Source organism: Vigna unguiculata, chromosome 3 (assembly GCF_037176805.1).
Source record: "Vigna unguiculata cultivar grain cowpea cultivar isolate G323 ecotype 2 chromosome 3, ASM3717680v1, whole genome shotgun sequence".
Lineage (NCBI taxonomy): Eukaryota > Viridiplantae > Streptophyta > Magnoliopsida > Fabales > Fabaceae > Vigna > Vigna unguiculata.
In genome coordinates, this window is record NC_140794.1 from 70,210,566 (window position 1) to 70,227,358 (window position 16,793).

General features: G+C 34.6%; 1 protein-coding gene and 1 non-coding gene across 6 annotated transcripts; one reads left to right on the forward strand and one right to left on the reverse strand.

Annotated features, from left to right (window-relative positions):
* Positions 1 to 693: 693 nt before the first annotated feature.
* MAD1 (mitotic checkpoint family protein) lies at positions 694 to 16,296 on the reverse strand. 5 transcript variants are annotated; one of them, XR_014993701.1, is made up of 17 exons: positions 16,062 to 16,296; positions 14,952 to 15,051; positions 14,639 to 14,799; positions 13,920 to 14,117; positions 13,746 to 13,838; positions 13,396 to 13,512; positions 12,175 to 12,422; positions 11,576 to 11,747; positions 9,434 to 9,514; positions 9,126 to 9,329; positions 8,781 to 8,943; positions 7,582 to 7,687; positions 7,248 to 7,317; positions 6,276 to 6,404; positions 6,001 to 6,039; positions 5,667 to 5,773; positions 694 to 1,335 (listed from the first exon to the last, which is right to left on the reverse strand). XR_014993701.1 is itself a non-coding variant. In XM_085671052.1 (16 exons), exons 1-16 carry the CDS (start codon positions 16,221 to 16,223, stop codon positions 1,246 to 1,248), a joined length of 2,133 nt encoding a protein of 710 aa, XP_085527178.1. In that variant the 5' UTR covers positions 16,224 to 16,295; the 3' UTR covers positions 694 to 1,245. The 5 variants fall into 5 exon arrangements, 3 of the variants coding, with proteins under 3 accessions (XP_085527178.1, XP_027915676.2, XP_085527179.1); XR_014993700.1 differs by having other exon boundaries at positions 5,667 to 5,776; XM_085671052.1 differs by lacking the exon at positions 5,667 to 5,773 and having other exon boundaries at positions 16,062 to 16,295.
* An 81-nt stretch (positions 16,297 to 16,377) lies between these two features.
* TRNAV-AAC (transfer RNA valine (anticodon AAC)) lies at positions 16,378 to 16,451 on the forward strand. The gene has a single exon. It is a non-coding gene; the product is annotated as a tRNA-Val (tRNA).
* Positions 16,452 to 16,793: the final 342 nt, after the last annotated feature.

Sequence of the window (16,793 nt, forward strand, 5' to 3'; positions counted from 1 at the left end):
AAGATATGGAAACTAACTTTATGAAAAAGCTCATCAAACTCTATTCGTCCACCTTAAGAAAAGAAGCCAAAAAATTACGCTTAATTTGAAGAATTGAGTTTTACGAAGATGAATATGTTTGAGGTGGTGAGTGCGCAGTAAGGTAGCACCACAAACATTCCATTCCATTCCACTCCAATTACGCAAGCTAGCACCACCACTCCCCTGCAAACCCGGCCAACACTTCAATCGCAACTTTCAATTCTCATTCCACTACCAACAAAAACACACATTCTTATAACCCTACACAGCTTAATTAAATTATTAGAACTCTCGATATGAGATGATCTTTTTATTTACTTTCTAATGTAGATGTTCTGCAATTATTTATAAATTTAATCATTTTTACAATTTTAGATCATATCCCACTAATTTCATGTGATGAAATAGATATATATTTTTCACATGACACATCATTTTAAAATGTCAGATTAGAATATCCATTCATGGTGAACAAGATCCCTACCATAGCGCAAGTGCTGGGCTGAAATCAGCTAGGTCCCTCCATGCTTGGTGCAATCATTTCAAGCAGACTAAACAAGTGATTGATGATTAGGACATTCCATAAACAATGGTTGGCTTCCGACCCTTGGTTGCCGCTGCACTACTAGGGAATTAAACTAGGAAAACCAGGAACAAAAAACAGTCACCTGCTTTAAACAATCACACTGAACAACTGTCTCAATATAAGACAACAGATATATGGAACACATCCTATTTAGATACTCATTAGCATGTTCGTCATCTGTTATCACATTTACAATCTTGTGACGCACATCCAAAACATTCGTCTCGAACCATACATAATTCTGTCTCAGTGCCTAATTTCATGAAATTTGCATCCCTACAAAACTTGTTAACAGAAATATATCGGCTGGGACGTAAATTGAGAAGGGGAAAATACGGAATAAAATAGAACTCTTCCCAGTGGAAGATTTGGAAAAGAATACCCAAACTTGAAAATACACATAACGAAATAAGAAAAGTTTAGTCTTACAAAGAAATAAAACTTAGGACGTCTGCACGCCAAAATTTCCACCTCGCTATTCAATTATTTTAAAAAATAATGTGATATTTTTCAAATCCAAGCCATCGATCACCATCCTAGCGAACTGATCAAATTCCCAAAGTTGAAGATGCAAGATATATACAGCATAACTGTAAGTTGCTTGCTAAAACTATCAGTAGTATAGTTGGTCTTTGAATTTAAGACAGGGTTCTTTTATTGAAAGACTCCACCGTTATGTTGGCAGTGAAAGCAGGAATTGAATTCATCTTCCGGATGAATATCTCCACCTGGGAATGTATGAGGGGCATAGGTAAGACTTGGCAAAAGAAACATGTGTTAGAATTACATGCATGATGGCAATTATCATTTGCTCATTCACGCAAGTTTTCTGTTTTTAAATCCATTTACTGCTACTCTCAAACTCTCTTATACAGTCACACTCATTTGGCCGAATAGATCAAATCAAATTTAAAAACAATTGAAGAAATGTCAGAATTTGGAATAGCAGTAAATTTCTCATACATATTATTTTTCTTCACAAAGGTTAAACAGGAAACAGGTTGTTTTACGGAAAATCAACTTCTAGATCGTCTCCCAAGTTTTTTATGTTTCCAAGCATTAAATATGAATAAGTTATTTTCCAATATTAATTAAATATTAAATGGATATTTAAAATATGTTTTCCCTTCCTATAATATGTAGCTGGAAATGCACACTATTTTCAGTAGAAACATTTTTAGCTGAAAATATTTGATGTCAAAAACATATCTCCACAAGGAATGTTCTGTTAGGACTCGTTCTCAACATTGTCAAACTGCAACTTGAAAATCAAATACTCTCTCTTCCCCAAAAAACAGATCATTGAATTACTTCTTTATTTCTCTAAGTATCAAGCATTATAAACAAACAAGGTAAACAAGTTTACCCTCAAATCTCCTTTTCTACATCGGAATTCCCAGTTTACACAAAATCAAAATTCCTAACCTCCTCTTAGTGAAACCAGGGGACTATGTAAAGGAAAATACATTTCCTTAACAGGTTGTAACAAATCAGGAAAAAAAAAAAACCCAACTAACACTAACGGATATAGCAAACTACGTCTTCCCATAATTTAGTCTGTATTTCTCTCCTATAATAAACCTGGAAATGTAAAGGTTTATCATGTACCGGAGATCCAACAATTTCCCAACCTTGTCCTCAATGTTGAAAGTTGGGAATTGATCTATGATGGAAGAAATGCCTTCTCAAGTAGCTTCTTCTAGGGGCATTTCTATCCATTAGACCAACACTTGAGGAATTTCTGACCCAAAAACGTTTGACTGTCATTGTTCCCATATTGTCTCCTGTAACTCAGTCGGAAGTTGTTTCTGAACTGGATCATGAATTGTTGCTTTCTCTAGTTGTGATAAACGAAAGACTGGCTGTACCTTGACTTGCTCTGGAAGTTGTAGCTTAAAGGCTATGGTACCAATACGTTAAACCAAATACGATCCATAATATCAAGCAGCCAGCTTGAGATGCAGTTTGATAGACATAGAAACTTGTCCATGTGGTCTGCTTCTAAACCAATTTGCATAGTGAGCAATCTGGTTTTGTGCCTTCTGCAAATGGTATTTGAGTTGTTTTAACTCATAAGATCTTGTGCAACAACTTCCATAAATGTTTCTCCCAGGAGTTTTTTTTTTTTTTTTTCCCAAAGAAGGCGATGGTCTTCCTTAAGCCACTTCAAATGGGGTGCAGTGTACAGCTCCTAGGAAACCAGTATTATGCCAATATTAAGTCCATCCAAGGTATAAAATCTGCCTAAGACTTCAGCTGTTCAGAACAAAAACACCCGACATAGGTTTCCAACAGTCTGTTAAGAACTTCAGTTTGTCCATCTAACATTGGGTGGGAAGTTGTGCTCATGCTCAGTACAGTTCCCTGTAGTCTGAAAATTTCCTACCAAAATAAACTCATAAAAGTAGGATCTGACACTTACAATGGACCTTGAAGTATAGGGATGCCTAAGCAAATAAAATATTGATTTTTACTCAGTCTGTCTACTACCAACAACACATCAAAACCTTTAAATTTAGAAGTACCCACAATAAAATATATACTAATTTCCTCCTAGTGGCTGTAGGAATGGGTAATGGCTATCGTGATCCTGGTATTTACTTCTTTGGCACACATGATAGGTCACTACATACTCTGTTATTGTTCCCTTCATGCCAATCAAGAAATCAATGTCGCCATTCTTGTATAGGTTCTTTAAAAATACCCAAATGTTTCCCGTGGGAAATGTATGAAATTCATGGAGGAATTTAGGAACCCATGGAGAACCTGCTCTGCTATAGACTATCATAGCATGGCTATGAATTTGGATTATTAAAATTTCCACAATTTTGCTTAAAACTAGATATTTCTTAACCCTTCAGCGATCATTGCAATGTCTGGCCAAAAGGGTCTTAATAGCTCACATTTCTTTATCCACATGCCACCGAGACAAAGCATCCTCAATTATATTGGAAGCACTACATACTCTGTTATTGTTCCCTTCATGCCAATCAAGAAATCAATGTTGCCATTCTTGTATAGGTTCTTTAAAAATACCCAAATGTTTCCCGTGGGAAATGCATGAAATTCATGGAGGAATTTAGGAACCCATGGAGAACCTGCTCTGCTATAGACTATCATAGCATGGCTATGAATTTGGATTATTAAAATTTCCACAATTTTGGTTAAAACTAGATCTTCCTTAACCCTTCAGGGATCTCTGCAATGTCTGGCCAAAAGGGTCTTAATAGCTCACATTTCTTTATCCACATGCCACCGAGACAAAGCATCCTCAATTATATTGGAAGCACCCACCTTGTACACTATCTCAAATTCATATACCCTATCAGCTTTGGCACCCTTTTGGCCAGACATTGCAGAGATCGCTGAAGGGTTAAGAAAGATCTGGTTTTAACCAAAATTGTGGAAATTTTAATAATCCAAATTCATATACCCTATCAGCTTTGGCAGCAAATTTTGCTGGTGTGGAGTGGTTTTTCTCTGCTCCAAGAAACATCTACAAGTTCTTTCGCTTGTAAATAAAGTAAAATTCTGACCTAACAAATGTGGCTTCCCATGTTGGATAGCTAGTATCAAAGCTATTAGATATACTATGTTTTATGTTAATTAGGGAAACATAGCATCTATTGTTAATTAGGGAAACATAGCATCTATTGTTAATTAGGGAAACATAGCATCTATTATTTATTAGGGAAACATAGACATTGTTTGATATTGGTAGATATTGTTTTTAATAATATCTTCTATTTACCTTATTTATGTTTGGTTGCCATATATACTTGTATTACTCTTTCTTAAAAATATATTCACCCTACGTGTATTTTAGACAAAAGGAAGATTAATCCTAAACCTAGTTTTCACTATATTCAATAAAAGTCATCAATTCTTTCTCATAGGCTGGTTTAGCAAGTGTAAAATCTACGAAATCATTGTTAAAATATGCTACATGTCTTTTACTGCATCAACAAAACCCTATTCCCTTTCCCGATGCATCACATTCTATGGAGAATTTATGTGAAAAATCTAGCATGAGTAAAGTTGGAGCAGTAGTAACAGTCTGTTGTAACTTGGTGAATCTTCAGAACTCTCTTGTGTCCATAATTCCCGTCTTCAATAAGCCAGTCAATTGGTGATTTATAATTACATATAAACCTCTAGTAACCACTAGTAAGTCCTAAAAACTCTCCCGAGGCTTTCATAATCCTTGGTAAGGGCCACTGTAAAATAGCTTTAATCTTGTGGGTGTCCATCAAATTCCCCAAATAAGAAATCCTTGTTTTTCCAAAAGCACACCTTTTTTGGTTAACAAAGAAAGACTGCTTTGCTAATTTTATTAACACATGCCTCAAATGTTCAATATTATGCTATATACCAATATATATTCAAAGAAAACAAGGACATGCCTTCTAAGGAAAGACTTTTAAGATAGAGGTCATGGTGCCCTTAAAAGAAGTTGGTGCATTGGTTAAAACAATAGGCATTACCAAAGAATCTTAATGACCTTCATATGTTTTTGAAAGCGGTCTTCAATATAGGTGATTCATGCATCTTGATTTGATGATACGAATCCTTAAATTTATCTTAGAAAAATACAAAAACCCCATTTAATTCATTCAACAACTCCTCTATCACTAGAATAGTAAATTCATCTAGTAAAATGGCTCAGTCATCCACAAAAAACTGCCAACTGCGATCTTTTTTCTTTGCCAAAATAATTAGGCTTGAATATGGGCTATTGTTGGGCTGTATGATACTAATCTCCAACATTTCGGCTACCTGGGTCTCTATATTTCAATTTTTTGCAGATGGAGGTATTGATATGGTTTTATGTTGACTGGATTTTCCCTGATTAGGTAATAGGGATGGTAACGGGACACACCAAGAATCAAATCCACTCCTCCAATTTGAACAAATAGAATTCTCCTACCATATTATATTGTCCTGACCGCATGACCAAATTCTAGCAACAACTTTGTGTGGCCTTCCTCTTTCCCCCTCCTAATCTTACATAATAAGGCCGGTTGGGTTGATTCTTGTTGATCCCCAAGTTTTTAAGTACCTTGCCAGATATGAAATTGTGACTAGCTCCATTATCTATCAAGATCACAATTTCTTGATCCTGCAGTTTTCCTTTCAGCTCCATAGTTTGTGGTTGTGCCATGCCACCTGCTGAACATATTGACAAATGCATCCGTTGTCAAACCATGCCCACTATCTTTCCTAAATTCTAGTTATGAAGTACCAGGACCCAACAGTTTCACTGTTAAAACCTAAAAGTGAGAAGTCACTCCCAAGGCTCAAACAAAACCTTCACGGATCACACACAATCATAAATAAGAGATTAAACCCCTAAGTATTTATTTAAAAATATTACAATATTATAACATTGTTACCTGACGAGAAACCTCGGGCAGAGATGTATAATGATTTGCCTGTTTTCATGAAAAAGATAAAAATGGAAAATTTCAGTATCTAATCATGCCATCATTTGCAAAAGACTGAAATATTCGGACTGTTTCAAGGTCCAAATTGAGGAGAGGGGGAGGGAGGGGCAATTGCCTGTTAATATGGAAGATCAACCCAAACTCTGAATGAGGTATAAAATTAAACAAGTAAAATCAGCATTTCTATCTCTTTTCTAAATTCAATACAAAATTCAACATCTTACCAAAATGTTAGTATTCCCCGATTCATATTCAAATTCAAGCTTCTCATCATCACTTTGTGCATAAATGGATTGCAAGGTAAATCGTGTGACCGGTATTCCATTTGGTCGATGGTGTTCATCCATCACAATCTGTCAATATCAAGAGATACATAAGGATTTTCTTTTAAGAGTAGCAGAAGAATATATAGTCAATTATCATACAATAATTTGTCAGCAGTTTTCCAGTAAGAATATAGCTTATGGCTTCACAGAAAATGTATGGCAGAAAATTTATTTTACAGAGTAAATAACAGAAGTAATGGTTAACACTTCAAGCTACCCAAAAAGGATTTTATATCTTTGAGGTAGAATTTCCCCAACAGAAGCATGCAACAGTCTTCCATCAAAATACAGTGATTAGAAATCGAATATGCATTTAGATTTTAAACCATCTAATTCTCTATGAGTACTGAGAAAGATAAAAAAATGGGAAGAGTAAATAACCCCTTATTGGAGATGGTTTTTACCCAGAAATTTTAACATGAGTGAGTACGGGTGCTATAATATTCATCCTGCACCACCTCACTGCTGTTATGTATATACATGGTTAGGATATGTTTATTCATCCTGCCCCACCTGTAACATCCCTTCCCGGGTCTTACACCACCTCTCATATGTTCTCATATTTAAATTGATAGAATTGATACAATGAGTATAGGAAAGAGCAAAGATCAACCGAGGTTTCTAGGTATAAAGATAGGCACAACATATAGCAGTATTCCAATACAACTACTTCCTAGCTATATTTAATACCCATTCTAACAGTTTCAATAGTACCCTACTCATAGTCATCCCTATTACCAACAATATCTTTAAAGCCAATGTGTGTGACGTTCCATTCCAATCAAGAAACAAAAGCAACACTTTTCAATTCACAAAAAGAAAAAAACAATAGTAGAAAAACTAGATAGATCTGTAAATAACATTACCAACCTTGTAACCAAAAAGCTCACAGCATGCCCTCCGGAAAACTGAGATTCGGTCTGCAAACACAGTCTTGTATCTGTTGATATTTCAGTGTTTTAGTTATTCTAGAATAATCTCAGGACAACAAAATAATAAAGGTATGTTTGGACAAACTTCTCCATAAGAACTTTCAAAAGAAAAATTAGAAGAAAAAATTGACTGCTCTACAAATTAAAATTAGTCCATGTACAAGTTAAAAATAAAAATTTGGCAAAATTAACTTTATTCTTGTTTTCACATTTTTCTAACCAGGCGGTTCATATGGAGAAACATGTTCAAAGAGACGCTAAATTATACACACCTTTCTTCTCGTTTTTCAAGTGTTGCAATTTGCTCTTTTAGTTTCAACATCTTATCCGATATGTAGCTATCTACTAGCTTTCCTGCTTCTCCTAAACAGTTAAAACCTAGAAGTGATCAGAAAAACCATTCATCTAATAACATATTTATACAATGCAATCGTTAATAAGATGGTACAGGAAGATATAAACCACCCTTAAGGCACTGAACACATGCTTTCATCTTTGCAAAATTTTCATTACCATTGATGTCTATCTTAAAAGGACAGATGTCAAACTAATATCATAAAAAGAATGCATATTTCAATTTTATATTCAATTTTTTTCCACTTTTTTATTTCTAGTTTAGCAATTTTCCGAGAGCCTCTTGGATAACATTCTTATCAAAAGGCTAACAGATGGCACTGGAAGATATAGACCACCCTTAAGGCACTGACACAGGCCTTCATCTTGCAAGATTCCCATTACCATCGATGTCAGTCTTGAAACGATAGAGATCAGACTAATATCGTAAAAAGAGGAATTCACGTTTCATTTTATTATTTTTTTTTCCAGTTTTTTTTTTTTTTTTTCTATTTTGGCAATTTTCTAAGAAACCCAGACTCTTTTGGCATACCTCCTGTATACTTAAATAGGTTTCTTTGGTAGTTTTTCTTTTAAATATTTTATTCAAACCAGATACCACAACAAAAAATTCATTCATTGGAAACTGATTAAAATTAACTACTTGGTTTAAGCTGAGCCTTGAATTCTAATTATCAAAAAAACAGAAAGTTTTGATCAAGAAGCATATGCTATCCAGTCTAATTAACGGAGATAAACTCTTCAGCAGGACGCCAGAAATTTGATTACTGGCTTCTCAAAGAAGCAAAATGTGAATAATAGCCAGTGGTAAGTATGTCCAAGGTGGAACAAAACAAAATTCTACCTTTTGCCTTTTTTTATCTATAATTATCATACATACCAGCAGAATATTAATATGTAGTAAAAAATTCCACAAAAAGGAAATGAGGAAAATAAATACGAAACCTACACATTATATTCTCTTCCTTTTGGTATTTATCTAAATACTACAAATTGCAGAACCATTTTCAAAAGCCTCAAACCATTCTCCTCCCTCAACCCATCTTGTCTTTATTACCAACTCATTTTAAAACAACATTTAGAACTTTGTATCCACTGTAAATACAAGGTTTAATACCTGATTGACTTTTCAATTCTTCCACAGCTTTTAACTTGTCTTTTGTTTTTTGCAGCTCTGTTTGCAGTGCCTCTATAGTTTGTTTGGCCTCATTATCAACAGTAAGTGTATTTACCATACGCAGAACTTTTGTATTAGCAGCAGAAAAATCACCGTGACCCAACTAAAGGAAAAACAAAGTCTAGATAGTTAGAATGTAAAATGAAAACCAAAATCTGGACACCTTTGATAAATAAGTAATACAACAGCACATGACAAACATAATAAATGAAGAGGACATAATATTAAAAACATGAGCAATACGATTGTGTACTACTATGCCTTGTGAGAGACCAAGCCACCAACCTTTGCCTCTAGTAATGAAATCTCTGATCGGAGTCGGTCACTCTCCCTCTCCAATGACTTCACTCTTCTTGCTTCACTGTGCAACTTTTCATTAAGTAACTTTATTTCCTCTAACTGACGACTATTAATCAATCTCTGATCATGCAAGGTACTTTCTAATTCTTTAATGCTATCATCTTTCTTCGTAAGAAATGATTCAGGTTCCTGTATGCATTAACCATGCAACAAGGGAAAAAGAAAATTAAGAGAAAACATGATAAGTTAAATAATAATGAAATTAAGGGAACTGTGACCTGGACAGTATTTACATTTTTTGATGCATCCAGAGTTTCAACATTCTTGGAAGCACCATTTCTTAATTTATCTCTTTCCTCAGTAACAACAGCAAGCTGCAAGACAAATAATATATATTTTAAAGCACATAACCAAAATAATGGCAACAAAATGATTACATATTTCAGATAAAGCTATCCACGGTAACTATCACTGCCATACAGGAGATCTAAAGTTATAATGAACAGATTGCCCAGAGCTTAGTCAGTAGTGCCCCCAATTACAGCCAGTTTCTTCAAAATACACAACATTGCTTCAGTGTAGCAAAAGGGGTCAAGTACAGCAATAATAAAAAGCATCTGAGTGATCCATTAAAACTGTGGAATAGTCTTAGTTGACATTTCGTATGTAACTACCCATTAGAGAATTAGTTTGTTAGCTACTTGCTGATGTTTGTTAGTTTGTTGGGCTGAGAGAGAAAATAATTAAGGCAAATTGCCTACAAATAAGAGTAGAGGTGGAAAGAGACGAGTATCTTTAAACTTGAGAGAAGTGGGGCTTTTGGGAATTGGGATATAAAACTGTATAATCTAAAAGAGACACACGATTGATTGTAAACCTATTGATAGTCCAACGGATTCAAATCAAAAGTTAATGGCAAAGCAAAGGGTTATAGAAGACTTGTTGGAAAACTTATTTATCTCCCTATTACTAAAATTGATTTGTATTTTGCAGTTGGAGTAGTTAATCAAATTATGCAGGCTAATGGTTTTAATTACTAGAGTGTTGCCACTCACATCTTCATATAACTTGTTAAGATATCATTAATATCTTATCTCTATCTTATTTTTAGTTTCGATTGTTATTATTCTTTGTATGTATTTTTGTCTTAGTCTATATTTTCTTTATTATAAATACAGTCCCTATGTGTATTTTGCACACAAGGGAGATTAATCCCAAACATAGTTTTACTATATTTAATATAACTCAAAGGCCTCAAGCAAGGATTGCTCTTATGAAGATAAGATAATACTCGGATAATTATTGGGTATTGTAATGTTGATTGAGAAGGATCTTCTATAGGTTGGTGTTCCACAACCTGCTATTGTGTTTTCATTAAAGGCATTATTTCTTGGAAAAGCAAGAAACAAAATGTGGTTATTCAATTTAGTGTCAGAGTATAGGGCAATGATATTACTCACTTGTGGACTTGTGAGAATAAAACAGCTCCTTGAAGAGCTCAATTTTTGTGAGATGCAACAAATGAGCATGTACTGTGTCTGACAACCAGGTAGTTATTCACATTACTCCCAATCATGTATTTCATGAGAGAACCAATTATACAGAGATTGAATGTCATTTTATTAAGAAGTTGTTGTCCAATGAATTTTGCACAAAATTTGCCAACTCCAATGATCTACTTGCAGATAGTTTGACTAACCTCTTGAGAGGACCTCGAATTCAAATTATAGGTTTCAAGTTTAGTACATACAATCTATATGCTCCGGCGCGAGAGGAAGTCTTTGAACTGCTTTACTTATGCGAAGGGGTTAACTTGTTAGAATAGCTTAACTCATCTTCTGTATTATCTATTTGACACCTATGAGTAGATCATCATTTCTCTTTTTGTATTTTACTAATGAAAAAAAACGACATAAATGAATGGATCAGCTAAGAGATAATTAAGCCCCTCTTGTACACCAGCGAGTACTTTGAGACTCACTAAGTTCTCGGAAAACTCGAATACCTTTATGACATTTACAGGAACCATGATTATCAGTGATGAAAAATACCACCAAAAGCCTCTTAGGTTATACCATCCTCCTAGCATCTAAATCACTTCAACATACGCCATAAATATTCCTACTGTCAAGCTACTTACCTAAAATATAACATTCTAACTACAGGTTCCAAAGCCTATATTTCCTTTGGGCCCATCCAAATATCTGAAATGCATAACCTAACAGACAAATATTTATCTATTAATTTAGATAAAGATTTTTTTTTTATCATTTCTTCATCTGTTCTATAAATGCATGCTTTACAAAAGCCTAGATAAGAAACCCAAGAATTTAAAAAAATGGCAATGAAAGAAACGCCTAATATAAAGTATGTAAAGAACAAGTAAAATGTTCAGCATTATCAGTGTCATGAAAACATCCTAATCAAACACTGACCATTAATTCAATTCGTTTAATTTCTGATATCAATACTTCTGCTTTCTCTTTAGCCAACGCAGCCTCAGCTTCAGCATTTTTTTTACCAATTTCAATAGCATCTAGAGCCACCTCCATTTGTTTCAAGCGAGCAGTTATCTCGCCCTCTTTCTGTGTACTATAAATGACTTCTCTGCATACGATACAAGATATCAAGATCAAAGACAATAGGCGCATACTTGCACATAAAGCAGCATAGAAATATCCAGTACTTTGAGTAATTTGCATACAGAAATATGCCACATAACAGAAATAGATATTATCATGAATATCGATGAATACACAAGGCTTCACAAACCACCACTTTTCAGAAAAGTAGTGCGAATCAAATTTCCAAAAAATGAAAACGTAGTGTCATAGGGAATGGGCTAATAGGACATCATCTAAAAGATTTATGGCCTCGAGGTGGTCATAACAAAGAGATTAAATAGTAGCAATCCAATCTCAACCCAAATAAAAGCTCTAAAAGAGTATTCCAGAATTATTAAACTTGACAATTCCTCTAAAAGCTCAAATCTATTAGTATAACCATGCTCACAGATTTGTAGCTACTGACATACTTCTGTAAAGCTGCAAATTTAACAGGCAAGTCCTCAAAACATGTCACACCAGGTATGTCTGTAATCATCATTCTCCATGATGATATTTGATCCTCCAACTTTTTCATGTTTAACTGGATATCTTGTAACTTGGATAGCTCTGATTCTGCCCTTTCCCGGTGACTCTTTTCCTCTATTAATTTCTCCTTCAAAAGGTCAATGTTCTCATGACTTGATCTAAGTTTTCGTGCTTCCCTAACTTCGGATTCCTAAAATTTCAATTGAAATACGTTATCAGATTACGGTAGCAAACAGATTCAGTGCTAATTCAACTGGTAATTTCCTAGCGGGCAGGAAAGGCACAGAATATATTAATATGCTATTATAATTTGAAATTAAAATTTTCAAGAATTAAACAAAAAATTGAAGGGTGCAATTCTGTTTTCTGATACAACAGTGCAAGTGAACAATATACAGTGACATTGACAATCAAAGTATTGCATCAATGTGAACTCAATCTTTTAAAAGTTGTGTTCCACAATAATGAATTGGCCAGAATAGGCTTGCTGTAAAAGAGAGATAAACTGAGTAAAACACCAGCAAAGGGATGGCTAAAGAGGAATATTACATAACATAATAGCACAAGTTGAAAAGAAAAGAGAATATTTGTTGAAATGAAATAAAAAAGTTACATATATATATATATATATATATTTGGTATTTCTGAATATGGGGTGTCAGTTTAAACTACAGTCACTAAACTTTACAACTTAAGTGTGTGTTTGGTTTTCAGTTTGGGAGCTGAAACCCAAGTTTACTTTACATTGAAAGTCACAAATGATGTTTGGCAAATTTTTGTTCTGTTTCATTGAGCTTCAAACATGGGTTGGTTTCAAAGCAAAACCATAAAACTTTTCCGTTGAATGAGATTTTCATTTCATTCAACCAAACTTATTTTTTCTAACTGCAATCCAAACACACACAGAAAGGGACAAAAAATTGTAAATGGAAATTAAATACATTGTTTAGGAGGCACCAAACCATAAACATCACAGCAAATTTAAAAGAAACACTCAAATCAAGGGCCAAGACTGCCAAAACATTTTTACGATTGTGCCAGATGATAACTACGAAAATGAGTCCAGAGTGACACATCAAGCCATCAATGTATGCATTCTCGAATTACTATAATCCCTATAAACAGAGCATCAAGATACAAGCTAAAAAAGAAAGCAAACTTACATAGTTCCGAAGCTCCTGTTGCAAATGCTTGACTAAAACATTACTCTCTGTAGAAGCAACTTCTTGAAACATTAAACTAGATACTTTTTTTTCAAGTTCAATCTTCTGGTGCAAACACTGGAAACAGGAATCATGATATAATGCGATCAGATGTCAGTAATCCTAATGGAAATGAAAGTAAGGCAATGAAATGAAGCATGTACAATACATTAATCTACCAGAAATATGTCCACGTGAGAGAAAAGGCTTAACACCAAATGAAAATTTCATTTTCCAGAGGATACCTCTGTTCACTGGACATTCTTAAAGAAACAATGGAAGTCAACAATCAATAAATTAGACACCCAAACCTCATTAAGTTGACCCTTAAGATGTTTCAGTTGTTCTTTTAGCAGCTCTGCTTCTCTCTCAGCATTATTAGCTCTGCATTCCATTTGTTCAAGCTACAACAAGAACAATACAAAGCTCAAACAATAACACAGATGTAATAGCTTTTTAATATGAAAAACAAATAACCCACTTACGTTGGCAGATATTCTAGAAATAGATAACTTTGAGTCACTTTTCAGTTGTGAATGCTCATCATGAAGTCGCTTTTTTTCCCTTTCTATACTTTCTGCGAGATGGCCTAGCTTTCCTTCTAAAGATGTCATTTTCTCCTCTGCTGAAGAAGCATGAGACTCGGCTGTTTTGCGAAGGTTCATCTCATTTTGGAGCTTTACCTAAATTCCAGTTAAGAGAAAGTTGAATCACAGTCTAGAATTGCATCACAGGCAGAGGGGTAGTAATAAGCTTCAACAAGTTTGAAAAAAAATAACATTATATATTATCACCACATCAACATGACAAAGAAAACATGCCGACATAGTATTAGAATTTGCACGAATGCGACACACAAAACTAATTGAACATAACAGATTCTCCAGCTAATGAAGTAGTAAAAATACAGTGTAGGCATTGAATGATTGAGTAACAAATAAAAAAGTAGAAAATGTGGAACAATCAAATAGGATAAGAGCACAAGTGCTCTTTCAGTTCCTTCTCATTTAACAATTTAAGCTTGCACAGCTTTTCAATTGAATTGTGTGATTTGTAACACTAATTCATTCAAGCATTTGAGATTGATCTTATAACACAAATAAATAGGAAGAGAAATTGTATCGAATAATTGGATTCAAATCAAGATCATAAAGTTTATTATTTGTCTAAAAGAATTAAACAATAAATAAAAAAATAAGCACACCTGGAGTTCGCTGTTCAATTGGATTTGTTTTCTTAATCGTTCTTGAGACTCAGTGACCTCCTTCAAAAGTTGTTCCTGGAGTGCCTGTTCACGCCCTTTTGCAGCTGCAAGCTCCTGTTCGGCATATAAGAATTGGTCCACAAATTTCTTCCTCTCGGATTCTGTAACAAGTTGACAGTTAAAGCAAACGCACAAAAATAGAGGATATATTGGTATACAGAAAAGGAAAAAAAATCACGAGGATATAAATTAAAATAAAAAGAAGTGCTGGAAAATATCAAATGAAAAGCCACTTCCACTAGCATGTACTGACCAACTTTTTGGAAATTATCCTCCAATGTCTCAAATTTTGATTGATAATCACGAGCTTGATTTTCAGCTTTGTTTAAGGCTTCAATAAAATCTGATTTGACCTGCAATAATTTGACATGCAAAAATATGTGTTGGAAGCAATAGCATACACAACGGAGGAGCTTCGATGTTACAAGGGGTAGTCGTGGCTCCCACAAACTTTTATTGGAGTAAATACGGGTAAAAAAACCTACATATATGCCTTTTCAAATATCTCACACCACTGGTGTGTTTTAATCTTGACTATTCGTGACAAGATCAAATTATATAACCTTTATTTTTCTTACTTACACACACACGTATATTAGCGAAAAGTGCAAGCGCAGATATGATTTTAATTATAACCTTTAACCATGAAACTTTCATAATACATTTTTCTCTCAAGTCCTAACCAACTTAAAGAGAAAAACTTCAGCAGCTAATCTTCTTTCATTGGAAAACGTGAGTGATTGAGACTCGAAAAATCCAAGAAATATAAACTGTTCCTTTCTTCCTCTATTTTTTTTCTCGGTTCATGATTTCTCACACAAACCAAGGCCTTAAAAAACAGTACAGAACTACCCTTTCATCTGCACAGTCGATTTTATTAGGGTGTATGCAACTGCAATTGAGGCTGCTGCATTGGCAGCATTTATCCACAATATCTCACAATACCAAGGATCTAAACCCAAAACTATTAACACCAACCGCAATTTAAAAGGTAAAACACATTAAGTGGTGTCGGTTGCAAAGCAAAACAATGCTGCGCGCGGACAGTGCCAGTAGTGAACTATATTTGTGTGTGTTACTTTTTCTCAAAAATTCAGCATAGCTAGGCAGATATGTCAAATGTGTAGTCGTATCTAATTTTTTGGCACAGCTTCACTACGAGGCTCGTTTATTTTAGGTTCTTATTTATTCTGATAAGCTTTAAGTACAACTTTATTACAAGAAAATGAAGCTATGGTATAGAAATGGTTGATACAGTGGAAAAATATTATTAGATAACGCAATCCAGATAGCAGGAGCATGTGATTATCGATTTTTTACGTGGTAACGTGGATTGACGAGAAGGAAGGAAAATAAGACAAACCATCTGGCGACACTGATAGGTGCAGAGCATGTGCTCCGAAGCCGAGGGTTCCTGGGATGACTCCGGCGGATCCTCGTAGATGACCAGCTGTCCATTGCCGTCGCCGTCCGCATCGCCGCCGCCGCGTGGCCTCTTCGACGGCGGTGGAGTTCTCAGAATCATTTTTCTTCTTCCCTCCTTTCTTTCGCTTCCCTTCTAACAATTGTGTTTGAATTTCACAGCACATACATGGCCACCAACAAGGCGCAAATTCTATAAGCTCTAATAACAAAAAACAATTATCAAATATATTGTTTTGAAAGAAATTTCACAAAGTGGTGTCGTGGTGTAGTTGGTTATCACGTCAGTCTAACACACTGAAGGTCTCCGGTTCGAGTCCGGGCGACGCCATTTTCTTTTTTCTTTCGAATAATTCCAATTTCATATTTTTATTATAAAATTATATGTCATTTATCCCGATGCTTGTGAGATGAAAAAAGAAAAAAACTAGTTGTAACTTGGTTGTTTATTTTTTTACCACACTTTTCAACATTCATTTTCATCGATCTTGTATGTAATATCACTTTTTTACGAATGATTAATCGATCATATTCAATATAAACAAAGTGAGTCATTAGAGGTGACACTTCACAATTGCGTTGCTTCCTTCATTTGAGATTGCTTTCTTTTAATTGCTTAGCTTTCATTCCCTGCTCCCTTGATGCCATATTTTTTCCTTTATTTCCTAACGGT